Genomic DNA, 16,792 nt, shown 5'->3' with positions numbered 1-16,792 from the left:
CTTGATGCAGATAGTGCTGAGCAGAACCATCAGTGCTTAAAAATGCAGAAAATAAGGATAGTAAACTAAAGACTTAGCAATGTAATATGAAATGAGTTTAAACCCAGTCATTAATTTTAAAACCTGTCATTAATGAGGACTCATCTCTGTTAAAGAACACTCAAAATGCATAGCACTGTAGGTCCTAAGTATTAACATGGGAAATGGAATTATATAAAACACACATCTAACAATCTTTCAGATAAGGCAACAAAAGTATATAATCTGAAAATAAAATGACTTAGAGAGGAATTTGATTTTATTTATAGTAAGTTTTCCTTTTAGGGAACTGTCTGATTTTGATAAAGATGGCGCATTGACACTGGATGAGTTCTGTGCTGCTTTTCATCTGGTAGTTGCTAGGAAGAATGGCTATGACTTACCTGAAAAACTACCTGAAAGTTTAATGCCCAAACTGATTGATTTGGAAGACACAACAGGTAAGATGTGTGTTGCTAAAGAAACTTCATTGTATGTCCAGATGACAATCCAGTTACAGTTACAATCAAATAGCTGGTATTTGCAGAACTGCAAATAAACTTAGAAGTTTAAACTTATTTTGTGATGGTACATGAAATGATCCACTCTCCTGAGTCATGTAATACATGAGGGTAAAACTTTCAAAAGTGCTTGCTTGACTTGAGTTTTAATGCTTAGTACTTAAATACCAAAGTCACTTTTGAAAATAGAACTTAGGCTCCTAAGTCATATAAATGCTGGTGAAAATATTACCTATAGCCAATGTTACCTATAGGTGAAGAAGGATGGCTTTGTAGTTAGAGCACAGGAGGTCTGAATACTATTCCTAGCTCTGCCACAAACTTCTGTGGCTTTGGATAAGCCATTTAATCTTTCTGTGCCTGTTTCCCTACCTGTAGAATGGACTACTTACTGACCAGGATGTGATGAGTCCTGTTCATTAATATTTGTAAACCACTTTGATTTTCTTGAATGGAAAATGCAAGCTACCATTTCCTGTAAATGGTGTGTATATATAGAAGTAAATCGTTTTGTACTCATCTTTTGCTTCTTTATGGTGCATAAAGAAGCCCTGAATTTTATTTTAAAATTTTACTTCAGAAATACCAAACTTGCTTTGAAAGTTAAATCTTTTATTTTTTTGCGCTGGAGGACTTACTTAATTTTAATGCCAATTATTGTAATACTTAACACACTGAATACATATTTAATACCAAAAAAATTTCATCTGTCTCAAAATGCTTACCAAGGTGGGAAAATACTAGCCTCATTTTACAGATGAGGAAACAGGTGTGCACAGCCTATAGAAGGGCAGAGAATGGAAACCATTCTGTGCCCTCTCTGTTGGGCCATGCTGTTTTTTTTACTGTAGAAGGGCCAAGGAAATTGGAATGGGAGCTTCTTTGGTCCTTTATATGAAGATGCTGAGTAACTGAAGCTTTAACAGCTATTCGCTATGACAGTTGTGAGGTATGACCATAAAGTTAGTTAAATTTGGAGGAAGTGGTTTTCAGGTGTCACTTCCTTGTTACTGGTGACTTTTATCAGCCTAGTTTACTGGTCATTGATAGTCTTCTAGGAAAAAAAAATTAGAGAAGATTTAGCAATCCATAGAAACCAATTGGGCCATGACACACATCATAAAGGATACAAACTTGATTTGTATTTCCTCTTATTTCACTTTTAAGGACAGTAGCAAATTAGTACTACTACTAAATCTTAAACCTTAGTAGTTTGGCCAAAAAAATCTTTTTTTAAATCAGTAGGAATACAACTTTTCTTCTGCTATGGGTGTGCATGGTACGGTGGCCACTGTATAGGGATATCTTGTCTATTTTTAGTGGTCATTCTTCAGTGTTTTCCTCTGAGCTGAAGTATTTGTCAAGTCTTTGTTAAAATGATTTAGATATTTGATATAGGTAGCTCTAAAAGTCAGACATCCTTCTTCCCTCTGCTTCAAAAGTAAGAATTAAACTTCTGGCTTTCAGTTATGTGCCAAGTTTCTACATAAGTGCAAAAGCAGTCTTTCCCTTTTTGTTAACTTCAAAATTTTAGAGGCATTCTTCCAAGCTTTAATTTACTAATGCCTGCTTCTAAAGACAAAAGCTGTATTTGAGCCTCCAAGTTTTGAATTTGAAACTTTCATTTAATCTTTTTCACACATGTAACAGTTTAATAGCATTGAACATTTATTTGGGTTGTCTGCATTAGACAGTTGTACTGCTTTAAGTGGAGCAGCTCCCCGACTGTGTACTCTGTTACATCAGTATAAAGGTGCTTTTTACTGGTACACCTCTACCCCGATATAACACGAATTCGGATATAACGCAGTAAAGCGGGGAAGCGGGGCTGCGCGCTCCGGCGGATCAAAGCAAGTTTGATATAACGCAGTTTCACCTACAATGTGGTAAGATTTTTTGGCTCCCAAGGACAGCATTATATTGGGGTAGAGGTGTATAACTACTCTCATATGGGAAGAATAACCATACCAGTGTAAGTAATCTTTATAGCTGTATAACTTCATCTGCCCTAAGGCTTTTACCTGTATTACTGTTTTTTAGTACACCTCTACCTCAATATAACGCTGTCCTCGGGAGCCAAAAAAACTTACCGCGTTATAGGTGAAACTGCGTTATATCGAACTTGCTTTGATCCCCCCACCCTCCTGGAGCACTGCTTTACCGCTTTATATCCGAATTCGTGTTATATCGGGTCGTGTTATATCGGGGTAGAGGTGTAGTAGTAATCAACTCTAACCAAAATAGTTATACTTTGAAGTGTAGACCAGACCTTAAACCAGAAAGTTTTGCAGCTAGTTGCAGCTTCATCTAAAATTTGTGAAAATTTCCTAGTCAAAAATGCTATAATGAGCTCTATAATGAGGTGTGAAGTGGCCTTCCAAACCAGGGGAAAGCTTTTCCAAAATAAAAATCAAGATGGCATTATGAAAAGTGACAACTCCTGTGACATTACTGTGAGAGTCTAGTATGGTAGATATTCTGTGACCCACTCCACCGATCCTTGCTGTGCTTGTGAAGGTCTTGTCTTGCTTCATGTAGGCAACTCTAGAATATTCTTAGAGCTCACTTGCTATTTTATTTAAACGGGGTGACTTGAGTGCACTCACGGTAAAATGTTAAGTCTTTAGTGAATTAAGATCTTTTCTTTGAGTAGGATTAAGGGCTGTAGCAAAAGTTACTGGTGGAACTCAATTGTTGTAGCTACACCAGTGCAAGCCCCTAGTTATAGATGCATTTAAACCTGTTAGTCGTTTATATTGATTTAAGCTAAGCTAATACATTTAGTTTAGTTGGCAGATCAAATTACATGGATTCAACTTTTCTACTGCAAACCAGCCTAAAGAGATGAATAAATTGAACTTCTGTAATGCTTGTGTGAAAGCCACACTACAGTAACACTTGTTTTCAACAGCCTTCACACAAATGTAAGAATTTTTTTTTTCAAATTCAATTTATGGTATTTGAGCATTTGATTGAGGCCTCTAGTTGCTGCCACAATTTGACGAATAATGGACTGTGAAAATTATTTTAAGAGCAGAATGATTTGAGTAACATCACTGGCTTTTCCCTTTTGTATCAAATTCAAGTTTCTCATCCTCTGTTTCAAAGATCTGAAAAATGACACCCTTAGGGTATGTCTACACTACGAGGGTAGTTCGATTTCACTTAAATCGAATATGTGGAATCGATATTGCAAAGTCGAACGTGTGTGTCCACACTAAGGACAGTAATTCGACTTTGTGAGTCCACACTAACGGGGAAAGCGTCGACATTGGAAGCGGTGCACTGTGGGCAGCTATCCCACAGTTCCCGCAGTCCCCGCTGCCCATTGGAATTCTGGGTCGAGCCGCCAATGCCTTCTGGGTAAAAAAAATGTGTCGAGGGTGCTTTTGGGTAATTGTCGTCATCCGTCCGTCACTACCGCCCTCCCTCCCTCCCTGAAAGCGCCGGCGGGAAATCAGTTCGCGCACTTTTCTGGTCAGTGACAGCGCGGACGCCACAGCACTGCAAGCATGGATCCCGCTGCGACCATCGCTGCAGTTGTGGCCGTTGTCAACGCCTCGCAGCTTATCATCCACCTTTCCCAGAGGCAGATGCAGATAAACCAGGCGAGGAGGCTACGGCACCGCGGTGAGGGCCTGAAGTCTGAGAGTAGCACAGGCCTGTCAGAAAGCACGGGACCCAGCGCCGAGGACATCACGGTGACAATGGGTCATGTGGATGTTGTGGAACGGCGATTCTGGGCACGGGAAACAAGCACGGACTGGTGGGACCGCATGGTGCTGCAGGTCTGGGATGAATCCCAGTGGCTGCGAAACTTTCGCATGCGGAAGGGGACTTTCATGGAACTTTGTGAGTTGCTGTCCCCTGCCCTGAAGCTCAATGACACCCGGATGTGAGCAGCCCTGACTGTCCAGAAGCGAGTGGCCATAGCCCTCTGGAAGCTTGCAACGCCAGACAGCTACCGGTCAGTCGCGAACCACTTTGGCGTGGGCAAATCTACCGTGGGGGTTGTTGTGATGCAAGTAGCCAACGCAATCGTTAAGGTACTGCTCTCAAAGGTAGTGACCCTGGGAAACGTGGAGGTCATCATAGATGGCTTCGCCGCGATGGGATTCCCAAACTGCGGTGGGGCTATAGATGGAACTCACATCCCTATCCTGGGACCGGACCACCAGGCCAGCCAGTACATCAACCGAAAGGGCTACTTTTCAATGGTGCTGCAAGCACTGGTGGACCACAGGGGACGTTTTACCAACATCAACGTCGGATGGCCGGGCAAGGTTCATGACGCTCGCGTCTTCAGGAACTCTGGTCTGTTTAGACGGCTGCAGGAAGGTATTTACTTCCCGGACCACAAAATAACTCTTGGGGATGTGGAGATGCCTACAGTGATCCTCGGGGACCCAGCCTACCCGCTAATGCCCTGGCTCATGAAGCCCTATACTGGCGCCCTGGACACTGAAAAAGAAACTGTTCAACTACCGGCTGAGCAAGTGCAGAATGGTGGTGGAGTGTGCTTTTGGCCATCTCAAGGGGAGATGGAGAAGCTTACTGACTCGCTGTGATCTCAGCGAAACCAATATCCCCATTGTTATAGCAGCTTGCTGTGTGCTCCACAATCTCTGTGAGAGCAAGGGGGAGACCTTTATGGCGGGGTGGGAGGTTGAGGCAAATAGCCTGGCTTCTGATTACGCCCAGCCAGACAGCCGGGCGATTAGAAGAGCCCAGCGGGACGCGCTGTGCATCCGGGAGGCTTTGAAAGCTAGGTTCCTCAGTGAGCAGGGTAACCAGTGACTTTTAAGTTTGTTTAAAGAGAAGCTGAACCTGCCCCCGTTTCTTTACCCGGTTAATGTTGTCTATCATATCCAGCTACATACCCCCTTCCAAAAAAATAAAATCAGTTTTATTTTGTTAATGAACACCGTTGTCTTTATTACTGTTTTCGCGGGAATGTTTGAAACCTGGGACGCAGACTGTGGTGGGGAGCGGGTGTAGTGTACTGATGCAAATGATGCTTCTAAACTCCAGGAATGACAGGATTCGCAGTGGTGGACTGGTTGTTTCAACGGAGCCTGCCAGCCCTCCTGAGCGGGACTGCGTTTATGTGGGGGCTATGTGACTGTATGGCAGGGGGAGGAGGGTTACAGATCCCCTGCTGCGTGGCTCTGTGATCCAGGAAAAGGACCGCTGCATAAGATCTGTAACTGCCCTCCCCCGCCACAAAGTCACAGAGCAACCCCCCCCCCCCACACACACACACACACAGAACATGAAAACCACCTCCCAGACTGACCAGGGTAACTAGTCACTGCACTGTGTATGTGCCCTGCTGCTGGACCTGCCCCCGCCTCTGTACCCTGCTAAAGGTGACTGTCCTGTCCAATTACCAAGCCCCTTCCCCCCCTTCAGACAGACTCTCCTCCAAAAGAACATGATGGAAACAGTAATGAACAGAAACGTATTTTTTATTAACAACCACACATGAAACTGGGGGGTGAAACTTCGACGGGGGCTTGTGTGAGGCGGGAAGGAAAGGACTTTTCAAATTTTGGGGAATGACAGCCTTCTGGTGCTTGAGCAGTCTGCAGGGGTGGAGTGAGAGTTTTCACGGACTCTGCCGCCCCTCCTTCTTGGGACTTTGGGTGAGGGGGGTATGGGACTTGGTGGCGGGGGAGGCGGTTACTGATAGACTGCAGCGGGGCTCTGTCCTCCTGCCTCCGTTCCTGCAGAACATCAACAAGGCGCCAGAGCGTGTCCGTTTGCTCCCTCATAAGTCCAAGCAGCGTTTGAGTCGCCTGCTGGTCTTCCTGCCGCCACCTCTCCTCACGTTCCATGTGTGTTCGGTGCATTTGGGACAAATTCTCCCTCCACTTGTTCTGCTGTGCTGCTTGGGCTCGGGAGCAGACCATTAGTTCTGAGAACATGTCCTCTCACGTCTTCTTCTTCCTCCGCCTAATGTACGCTAGCCTCTGGGAGTGTGATGCCAGGCTGGGTTGGGAGACAGTTGCGGATGTGGCTGTGGGAAAGAGAAAAAGGTAGTGAATTCCTCCGAAAGATAAATGTAGTTGTGAACAAAGAACATAGTCTTTCTCTGTGAACAAGACCATGCACTGCACCTATCACATGCGCACTCAGGACAAGGTCGAATTTTCGGACCTCGCTTTCAGTGCCTGGGGTCTTGCACTGCCGATCTGGGAAGCGGGGCAGGACACCGGAATTTCTGTAGCAGGCAGACATGGTAAGCCGTAGACTTGTGGTTGCTTAAAACTTTAATAGTAGCACTGGCCTCCTTTCACATTGAAAGCAATGCCAGTCTCTGCTGCCAGCAATCGGCCAAGCATGAACTCTGCCCCTGTCCCACCCCCTCGCGGCTGTCCCAGGGAAAGATCCCTGTATGCTGCCCCTCTCCCGCCTCCACCGCGTGGCTGTAAACCGGCGGTTACAGTTCTGTAAAGGAACGGGCAAGCAGTCCCAATACTAACAGTCCCCTACCTAATTCAAAGCAGGTCATCATGAGCAACATCACAATAATGAGGATCTCAGACAGCGATAAAGAAAGGATGCTTCGGGAAAGCCTGCAAAGACCAGGGCCGTATGCCGCCATGCTGTGCAAGGCTATGATCCCGGAGTACTTGAGGATCTCCTGGCGCGGAAACGTCTCCTACTTCGGAGGACCCAATAAGGCCGCTCTCCCCAGGAACCTGATGAACAGGCTTTCCAATTACCTCCAGGAGAGCTTCCTCGAGATGTCCCTGGAGGATTTCAGCTCTATCCCCGGACACATAGACCGCATTTTAATATAGCTGCACTGGCAGGGACTAAAGAGTGGAGCGTCTTTGGCAGCAGAATCATGCACAACCGGACACTGTTAGATTTTTTTTAAATAGTTGGGACTGAATAGTTCGCCTAGGGCAAACAAATCATGAAAAACACATTGTTCTTATTGTTAATATTCCAGTTCTGTTAAAAATAAATGTTTAGATATTTAAAACACTTACTGCTTGATCCTTCCCCTGAATCTGTGTCCGGGTTAAATGCTGGGGACAGTTGGTAGGGGATCTCTGTAAGGGTGATGAAGAGATCCTGGCTGTCGGGGAAATCAGCTTGGTAAGCGCTGTCGACTGCCTCGTCCTCCTCATCTCCTTCCTCATCTTCCCCGTCCGCTAACCTGTCCAAGGAACCGGCCGTGGACAATATCCCATCCTCAGAGTCCACGGTCAGTGGTGGGGTAGTGGTGGCGGCCGCACCTAGGATGGAATGCAGTGCCTCGTAGAAACGGGATGTGTGGGGCTGGGATCCGGATCGTCCATTTGCCTCTTTGGTCTTCTGGTAGCCTTGTCTCAGCTCCTTGATTTTCACGCGGCACTGCGTTGCATCCCGGCTGTATCCTCTCTCTGCCATGGCTTTAGAGATCTTCTCATAGATCTTTGCATTCCGTCTTTTGGAGCGCAGCTCGGAAAGCACGGACTCATCGCCCCACACAGCGATCAGATCCAAGACTTCCCTATCAGTCCGTGCTGGGGCCCTCTTTCTATTCTGGGATTGCACGGCCATCTCTGCTGGAGAGCTCTGCATCGTTGCCAGTGCTGCTGAGCTCGCCACGATGTCCAAACAGGAAATGAGATTCAAACTGCCCAGACGGGAAAAGGAATTCAAATTTTCCCGGGGCTTTTCTTGTGTGGCTGGTCCGAGCATCCGAGCTCGGACTGCTGTCCAGAGCGTCAACAGAGTGGTGCACTGTGGGATAGCTCCCGGAGCTATTAGCATCGATTTCCATCCACACCAAGCCTAATTCGATATGGCCATGTCGAATTTAGCGCTACTCCCCTCGTTGGGGAGGAGTACAGAAGTCGAATTTAAGAGACCTCTATGTCGAACTAAATAGCCTCGTGGTGTGGACGGGTGCAGGGTTAATTCGATGTAACGGCGCTAAATTCGACATAAACGCCTAGTGTAGACCAGGCCTTACTGTCTGTCCTTTCCTTAATTGATTTTTTCTTTGTCTCCCATGCTGCTGTGCCTATGCTTGGAACTCGCTGTCTGCTCTTACATGTTTTGGCCAAATTCCTCCTTTAAACATTGCATAACCACATACTTTCTGATCACAAAAAGTATGTAACAATTCATATTTAAGCTGCTACCTTCAATTCTTGGATTAAACCATTGCCTGATCATGCAGTGTACCTTTTAAACAGTGCTTCTACCTTAGACTAGATCAAGGGTTCTCAAACTAGGGGTCCGGACCCCTCAGGGGGGTCACTAGGTTCTTACATGGGGGGTCGCGAGCTGTCAGCCTCCATCCCAAGCCCCGCTTTGCATCCAGCATTTATAATGGTGTTAAATATATAAAAAAAGTGTTTTTAATTTATAAGGGGGGGTCGCACTCAGAGGCTTGCTATTTGAAAGGGGTCACCAGTACAAAAGTTTGAGGACCACTGGACTAGATTGTATAGTCTCTGGGGCAGAGATGACTTTCCTGTCTGTTACTGCATCAAGCATGATGAATTGCAAACGCTAGGGGAAGAAGATAATCAAATGTCAAGTAAAAGTAAGCTTTTCATGCACTACTACATTTAGAGAAAAAATACTGTCTACGACATCTTGGGGCCACTTAGAATTTCACACAAATCATAGTCCTAGAGTTTAAGGCCAGAAAGGACAACCAGATCATCGAAATAGAGGCCTCAGATGTATGTAAGAATTCTATAGTATCTTATTCTACATTGCTCTCCTCTAATGTGTTGATGTGACCCCATTCAAATATTCAACAGTTTTCTCCTCAGACACCTCAAAAGCTGGAGGATTACTGTTTGCATTATAGTAGCTCTAAGGAGCCTCAGTCAAAATCAGGACCACACTGTGCAAGGGGCTGTGCCAGTATACAAGACTTTGCCCTAAATAATTTACAAGGTGTCACAGAGTGAAAACAAACAGGGAAGGAAAGGAAGATGTGAATTAAAAATATAGGAGCATCAGGTCAGACTAGTTGTATGTACACTTAGCATGTTTGAAGTCTCATGCTGTTTGTTTATAAATAAATTATATCAGTATTCTTGTTGACTGCTGGCTTGGGTGACATCTTATGGTCTGTTGCACTGAAATGTGCAGTAGTTTACATTTCAATTCCTGTTATGTGAGTAATATTTTTAATGCCTTCCACTCTCAGCTGAGAATAGAGCCTTAAACCATTCACATAATTCAGAAGCAGTTCCATTTTTTTCTTCTTGTAAATTTGAATTCAGGCCAGGTTACTGCAGTAATGCCATTTCCTTATAAGAAAAACAAGCTAAATCTGTTCCTTTCTTGGATGACTATCGAGGTACATCTGTTTGGAAGTAGCAGTTGCCTTACTTATAGGTTATGGATCTGTGGAGACCTGAGGAATTTTCCCAGAAAATAAGAAATTTCTGCAGGGGTTGGAGTGGGTGCTTTTCAGACTTAATTTCTCACTATTTTACAATGTCAAGTTAGAAAGTGATAAACTTACAGTACTTTCTAGCTTATTAAATTAAACCTTTGCTCCTGGACCATATTTTGTATAAAGCCTACCTAATCCTTCAATCTACCTGTAGGAATAATAATAATAATTATGAATAATAATAATATAAGGTATCACCACAACACCAATTGAACCAAAATTCTTTTATTAAATCTAAAGGCCGAATGGTCTTTATACAGCTGCTGCAAATGTGCCTGAAATGCCTAAGCAATCATCATAGTTGGTCATTTGGACCCATTGTTCAAGAAAGACCCATTTCCTCCAAAATGGCTATTAGGGCTTTGGGGAGGGAGGTGGTAGTTGTCACCACCTGACCTCCACTTAGATAATTGGTTGGACTACTCTAAGTTCTATTGTGTGGGACTGCACAGAGTTATACTTCCATAACTGTTTCATTATCAAACCGAGCATCCTCCTTTCCCTTCTCATCTAATGTTGTTTCCAATACCTCTACTAACCCCAATTGTTCAGTCCTCTTCAAGCTTTGCAGTGTTCTGAGTTTGTGCAGAAGCACCTTTTTAATTTCACATATTTCCACATCTAGCGCATTATACTTTAACTTCAGCATGTCACTTTGTGCTGCTGTAGCCTACCAGGCTTCACTGGCAACGAGGTTTTCGGAACCTACATCCTTAGTCTTCTCATTCAGCTTATTAGCTGCTGCTTCTGTGGCTTCACTGAGCTGATTCTTACGTTTTCTACATTCATTCCTCAAGGTGGTGCACTTTGCCTGCAGAACTGTAGCCGCCAAATACGGTTCCTGAAAGACAGCTGCCTTCAAACTGTGCCTTCTTTGCTTTGTGATTATTTAAGAAAGCTGCAGTTAAGTTTTTCCACAACTTTCATGGGGGTCTCCTAATCAATATTTCCATGCAGTCAATAGACCTCTGCCGTGCTTTGCCAAAAATGTATATACATAGATACTTAATATACCCTCCATTTCCTTTCTTTTACTGAACTTCCCTGTAAAAGATCCTTATAATGGCCCTGGAGGATAGGATGCTGTCCCTTCTGTCCAAGGGTCTGGAGCAACCAAAATTAGTGTCAGTGGGATCCTGGACAAGTCCCCAAAGTGTGGTGCGGGGGGGGGGGGGGGGTGTTTGTTTGTACGTACATACATACATACATACATACATGGTATCACCATGACACCATTCAACCATAAATTCCTTTATTAAATCTAAAGGGTTAATGGTCTTTATACAGGTACTCAAAATATACCTTAAATGTCTGTCTGATCGTCACACTCATATCTTAACATGCAGTCATAAGTAAGGCTGTGGTCTAATCATGAGTATTTTTAATAAAAGTCAGGATCAGTTCACGGGCAAAAAACAAAAAATCACGGCCCCATGACCACTCCATGACTTCTACTAAAAATACTCATGATTGAATCTGGGGCGGGGGGAAAGCCGGGGGCCTACTTTGGGGGAAGAACCCCAGGGGGCCCACCACTGTTCAGGCCCCCGTTGAAGGGGGGCTTCCGGGGGGCCTGTCACCGCCCTGGGCACGGCTGGGGTGGGGGGAGGGAGCCCCGGGGGGGCTGCCTCCAGGGGCCGCCAGAGCAGCAGCTGGTGCAGCTTGACTACAAGACCGCCCAAGCAACCGGCTGCAGAGCTGCTCTAGCAGCGGCCAGTGTGGCTGTCCCCTGAGCAGCAGGCTTCGGGGCCAGCTGCTCAGGCCGCCCTGGGGTCAGCCACAGTGGCCACTGCAGAAGTCACGGAGGTTGCAAGCAGTCACGGAATCCGTGACTTCTGCGACCGCCGTGACAGACACGGAGTCTTAGTCATAAGTAGTGATCCGATATTTACAACAGGAGTAGGCCTGGGGCGCTCACATGCATATAGGCTGGCACTAGGTAGGCAGGAACTAGCAACAAAAGTAAGAATTTACCCATTTATATCCTATCAGTTGCACCCTGTGTGACTGAAGCCCTTCAATTAATTCTTTTCCTTGTTAAAACAGACTAAAACCACCCTTGGTAACTGGAGCCTCTTCAAGGAGTTTTCTCCTATCTTATCAATCCCCTTCCAGGTCCAGTTTTTCCAATTAAGCTGCATTCTTTCAAGGCCTTCCCACACCTGCCAATAGGTCCTGCACTTTACACAAACTGCAAAGCATATATATTCTTTAGCCATGATAATTTAACCCTTTATATATTGGTTCAGTCCTACACTATCCCACTGTGGACATACTTTTTAACAGATTTAAGCATGATTTTAACCTAAAAGACAGTACCATTAATTTCAGTAACCTGAAGATTGGTTAAAGTGCTAATTTAATCTTGCAAAATGATTTTAAATTAATGAAATTTTTGTAAATCACTGAATTTGTCAATATGAGAAATTTCTAGCTACATTAAAGATAATCTCATTTGCCTGGACACCTCTGATCAGAGTGAAATAAAAATGTTGGCATTAGATTCCTTTAAAGTCATTCTGTTTTTAAAGATTTTTAAATTTTCAAAATTTTCATACCATGCTCTTGATTTTAGGTTACTAAAAAGAAAAGGAAATGAACATATACATGCATATTCTTAATAACGTTTTTTTAAAAAATAGGTGCTCTGCCTCAACAAAAGTGGACGCTGATCTCAAAATGGAGGAAGTAAATGGTGTTTGGGACTATTATACCCATGATACAAACCTCTAATTTAACACAGATCTTTTAAGGCAAGGGTAGTCAATAGGCTTATTTTTCTTCCATGTTTTTTTGCCCCAAACAATCCATTATCTATGCTATGTCCCTGTCCTGTTCCTCTTGCTGTTCACAAATAGCAACCAAGTAAATGATTATATACTTGACTACCCCAGTGTGGAAGACTTAGTGTGTAGTGGGCCATCTGTGTTAAAACACTACTTCAGTATTCTGACAAATAGTGACATTAGTGAGCTGGAAGGCTCCTTATGGCCCAAGGAACCCATTTAGGCACATTTAGATAAAAAGATGTTTTTCAACAGACCTACATCCATCTGAAGCCCTGAAAGCTTCTGTGTATTTAGCATCAGAATGTACTATAATTTTATTTAGGGCTGTCTATTAATTGCAGTTAACTCACACGATTAACTAAAAAAAAATTAATCGCTATTAAAAAAATTAATCACAATCGCAGTTTTAATCTCACTGTTAAACAATAGAATACCAATTGAAATTTATTAAATATTTTGGATGTTTTTCTATGTTTTCATTTATATTGTATTCTGCGTTGTAATTGAAATCAGTGTATAATATTTTTATTACAAATATTTGCACTGTAAAAATGATAAACAAAAGAAAGTATTTTTCAATTCACCTCATACAAGTACTGTAGTGCAATCTTTGTTGTGAAAGTGCAACTTACAACTTTAGATTTTTTTAATTTTCAAAAATAAATATGAAGTGAGCACTGTACACTTGTATTCTGTGTTGTAATTGAAATCAATATATTTGAAAATGTAGAAAACATCCAAAATATTTAAATAAATAGTATTCTATTAACAGTGTGATTAATCATGAATAATTTTTTTAATCACTTGACAGCCCTAATTTTATTCTGATTTTTCCACTCCTGCTTAGTCAAATATTTTACTCTTAAAAAATCTTAAGATTTCTTGCTGCTTCAGCTACTGATGGTATGTCTACACTGCAATTAAACACCTGCATCTGGCCCATGTCATCTGACTTGAGGATGTGTAGTTGCGATGTGTATATTTGGGCTCAGGCTGAAGCCTGGGATCTGGAACCCCACAGCTCCAGCCCAAGCCCAAATATTATCTACACTGTATTTAAGCAGCCCATGGAGCCCGAGCCAGCTGACACGGGCCAGCCATCGGTGTTTAATTGCAGTGTAGACATACCCTCAGTGTCCATCTCCATTGAAAACAGACTTATAATGAATGGCCAGTCTCATGCAACAGGGAAGAATAATAGAAATGTAGAACTAGAAGACTACCAACTAACTAACCTAAATCTTCCTTTCTGTAGACTAAGCCATTACTACTTGTCCTACCTTCAGCGGACATGGAGGACAATTGAACTCCGTCCTCTTTATAAAAGCCCTTTACATATTTGAAGGCTGTTATTAGGACTGCTTCCCTCCCTCCAGTTGTCTTTTTTTCAAGATTAAACTGCCAATTTTTTAACCTTTCCTTATAGGTCAGGTTTTCTAACCTTTTTATTATTTTTGTAGCGCCCTTCTGGACTCTCTAAAATGTGTCCACATCTTTCCTAAAGTGTTGCATCCAGAATTGGACACAGCACTCCAGCTGAGACCTCACCACTGCTAAGTATAGCAGGACAATTACCTCTCATGTCTTACATACAACACTCCTGTTAATGCACCGTGGAATAATATAACCTTTTTCATAACTGCATCACATTTACTCACGCTCAACTTGGTATTTCAGATCATGTCCTCAATTTGTCAGGGTTGCTTTGAATTCTAATCCTATCAAAGTTTTTGCAACCCCCACTCATCCACAGATTTTCTAAGCATACACTCCACTCCATTATCCAAGTCATTAATGCAGATGTTGGATAGTCCTGGGTTTGGCACTGACACTCCCCAATATACCTCTGTTTGACAGAGAAGTATGGATAATGACTCTGATTATGGTCTTTCAACCAGTTGAGACATCAGTATGAATAGGGATTGTGCATTTGTGCAGTATGAGAGACTGATAGGTTACCGGTCACCATGATAAAGAGGTAAGGAGCGGGGTGAGCCTGGGGTGCGAGGCCATGGAAGGGAGATCGGGGCAATGGGGGGGGAAGCAGTGGGGGCTGGGGGATCCATGGGGGGGGAGAGAGGCATTTGGCTCAGGGGATCGATGGGCGGGGGGGTGCAGGGAGGCAGTGGGGGCCAGAGGGATCCGTGGGGGGAGGCAGCGGTGGCCAGAGGCGATGGGTGGGGAGCTAGGGGAGGCAGAGGGGGCCAAGGGCACCAAAATATAACGTACATTATCTTTATTGTTTGCAAAAACAAAAAAACCACCCTACATAAATAAAACAATGATTTGGACATGTATATGTGCATATTTTTGTTTTTCCTAACCTTAAGTATTTTAGGAAAATTTGTCAGAGCGGCTACCAGCAAGAATTGTTGGCCACACTCAGAGGTCATCAAAAAAATTCTTGGGAGAATCCCTGACCTAGGGTCAGAATTCTTACACCACCTTTCCAGGTATTAAAAGCCCCAACTTCTGGCCAGATCTCCTTCTGCAAGACATTATAAAGGGTTCTATCTTTCAGTGGCAATCTGTTGCACTAAAATCAACTTGCAGCAAATAAATCATCTTTTAACAGTCATAATACCTACCCTGTCTGGGTTGCAAAATTTCCTATATTTGATATCAAGTGTTGTATTTACTTTGCCCCAGTAATAACTCTTTTATACAAAACTTCTGAACACAAACCTTTTAATTATCTTTTTTCCCTAAAATACTCCTAAGGTAACACTTGCATGGTTCAGACTTCTGTATACAAATCTTCAAGCAAGCAAAGGGAGGAGAAAATCCCAATATTGCCAATTCTTGGGAATTTATCTTATGACAAATCTTGTGATATTTGGGTTTTTTAAAGCACCAGCTCCTGGAGTTGGAGTTGGGTGATTGTGTTTTTTAAATGAAAGGAGAGATTGTGTTTTTAGCCCATGTGATTTGTATTATGTAGAAGGTAATGCTGTGATGCCTGTCAGTGGGTTGGAGCATCACTAAGAAGGGCAGTTGTGGGGCTGGGACTGGTGGGGCTCTTTGTTTTCTGACACTGAGGTGTATTTATTCTGAAAGCGTACATGGCACTGCCAGTTAACCATTTCTGTTAAAGTTTTAGCCAGTGAATTTCCCTTATGTTTCTGAGGAAGTGGTGTTAGTGAATGGTGGGAGGGCTTTGTTGGGGTACCTGTGAGGGAGACTTCCTCCAAACACTTCAGTGTTACTCAGTTACCAGCTTTGCCTTCCCCCTGACCTCTCCATGCCCACAGTAGTGCTGGAGGGGCTGGGAGGAGGATGGTAGGTGGTTACTGATGGGGTGTGAGGAACACATCTGCTCGCTGAAGTCAGCAAGGGAAAGCAGTGGGAACCCCAGGTTCCGCACTCTACTTCAGAGGGTAATGGAGAGGGACGGGGCTTTACACAACTCTGAAGCATGGGAGGATTGCAGAGATGTGAAGTGAATTATTCATCTCAATGGGATGTTCTGGGATGAATCTGAACACCACTCTCCCTTCTCTTTCCCCCTCCACCTCCGCCCATCTGATGAATCCAGTTTGATGCAGTAGCTCAGAGATGTGAATTGACCCATTTATCTTGACTGGTGTTCTTCTGATGTTCCCAAAGTCTTCCCCAACCCCTGTTTTCAACACTATCTCAACATGCACATAGACTTCAGAGCAATTTGAATATTAGATCCTTATTGGGATGCTGTAACTTTACCAAATAACCCTCAGCTTACACCAGTAACACTATTCTGGCCCAGCAGTATTATAGTGGGACATGTAACACTACCACAGGGGTCAGCAACCTTTCAGAAGTGGTGTGCCAAGTCTTCATTTATTCATGGTAATTTAAGGTTTCGTGTGCCAGTAATACATTTTACATTTACAGGGACTGGTGGCTGGGACCCCGGGCCGGCAGCGGGCTGAGCAGGGCCGGTGGCCGGGACCCCGAGCCAGCAGTGGGCTTAGCCGCTCAGCCTGCTGCCATTTTGGGGTTCCATCCACTGGCCCCTGCCAGCCCGGCTGCCGGCCCAGGGTTCCGTCCATCCAGGCCGGCGG

General features: G+C 43.8%; 1 protein-coding gene across 5 annotated transcripts in view; it reads left to right on the top strand.

Annotated features, from left to right (window-relative positions):
* REPS1 (RALBP1 associated Eps domain containing 1) overlaps positions 1–16,792 on the top strand; it is a 119,494-nt gene that overhangs the window by 60,157 nt on the left and 42,545 nt on the right. For all 5 annotated transcript variants that reach the window (XR_010561281.1, XM_065400385.1, XM_065400384.1 and 2 more), the window contains exon 8: positions 325–479. Coding sequence is in view for 4 of the 5 variants with exons in the window: in XM_065400385.1 (XP_065256457.1) it covers positions 325–479 (155 nt within the window). In the remaining variant the exon portion in view is untranslated. The remainder of the gene's footprint in view (positions 1–324; positions 480–16,792) is intronic.

The sequence above is a fragment of the Emys orbicularis genome, chromosome 3, assembly GCF_028017835.1.
Source record: "Emys orbicularis isolate rEmyOrb1 chromosome 3, rEmyOrb1.hap1, whole genome shotgun sequence".
Lineage (NCBI taxonomy): Eukaryota > Metazoa > Chordata > Testudines > Emydidae > Emys > Emys orbicularis.
The sequence above is the reverse complement of the archived record's forward strand: the minus strand, read 5'-3'. Positions and strand labels throughout refer to the sequence as shown.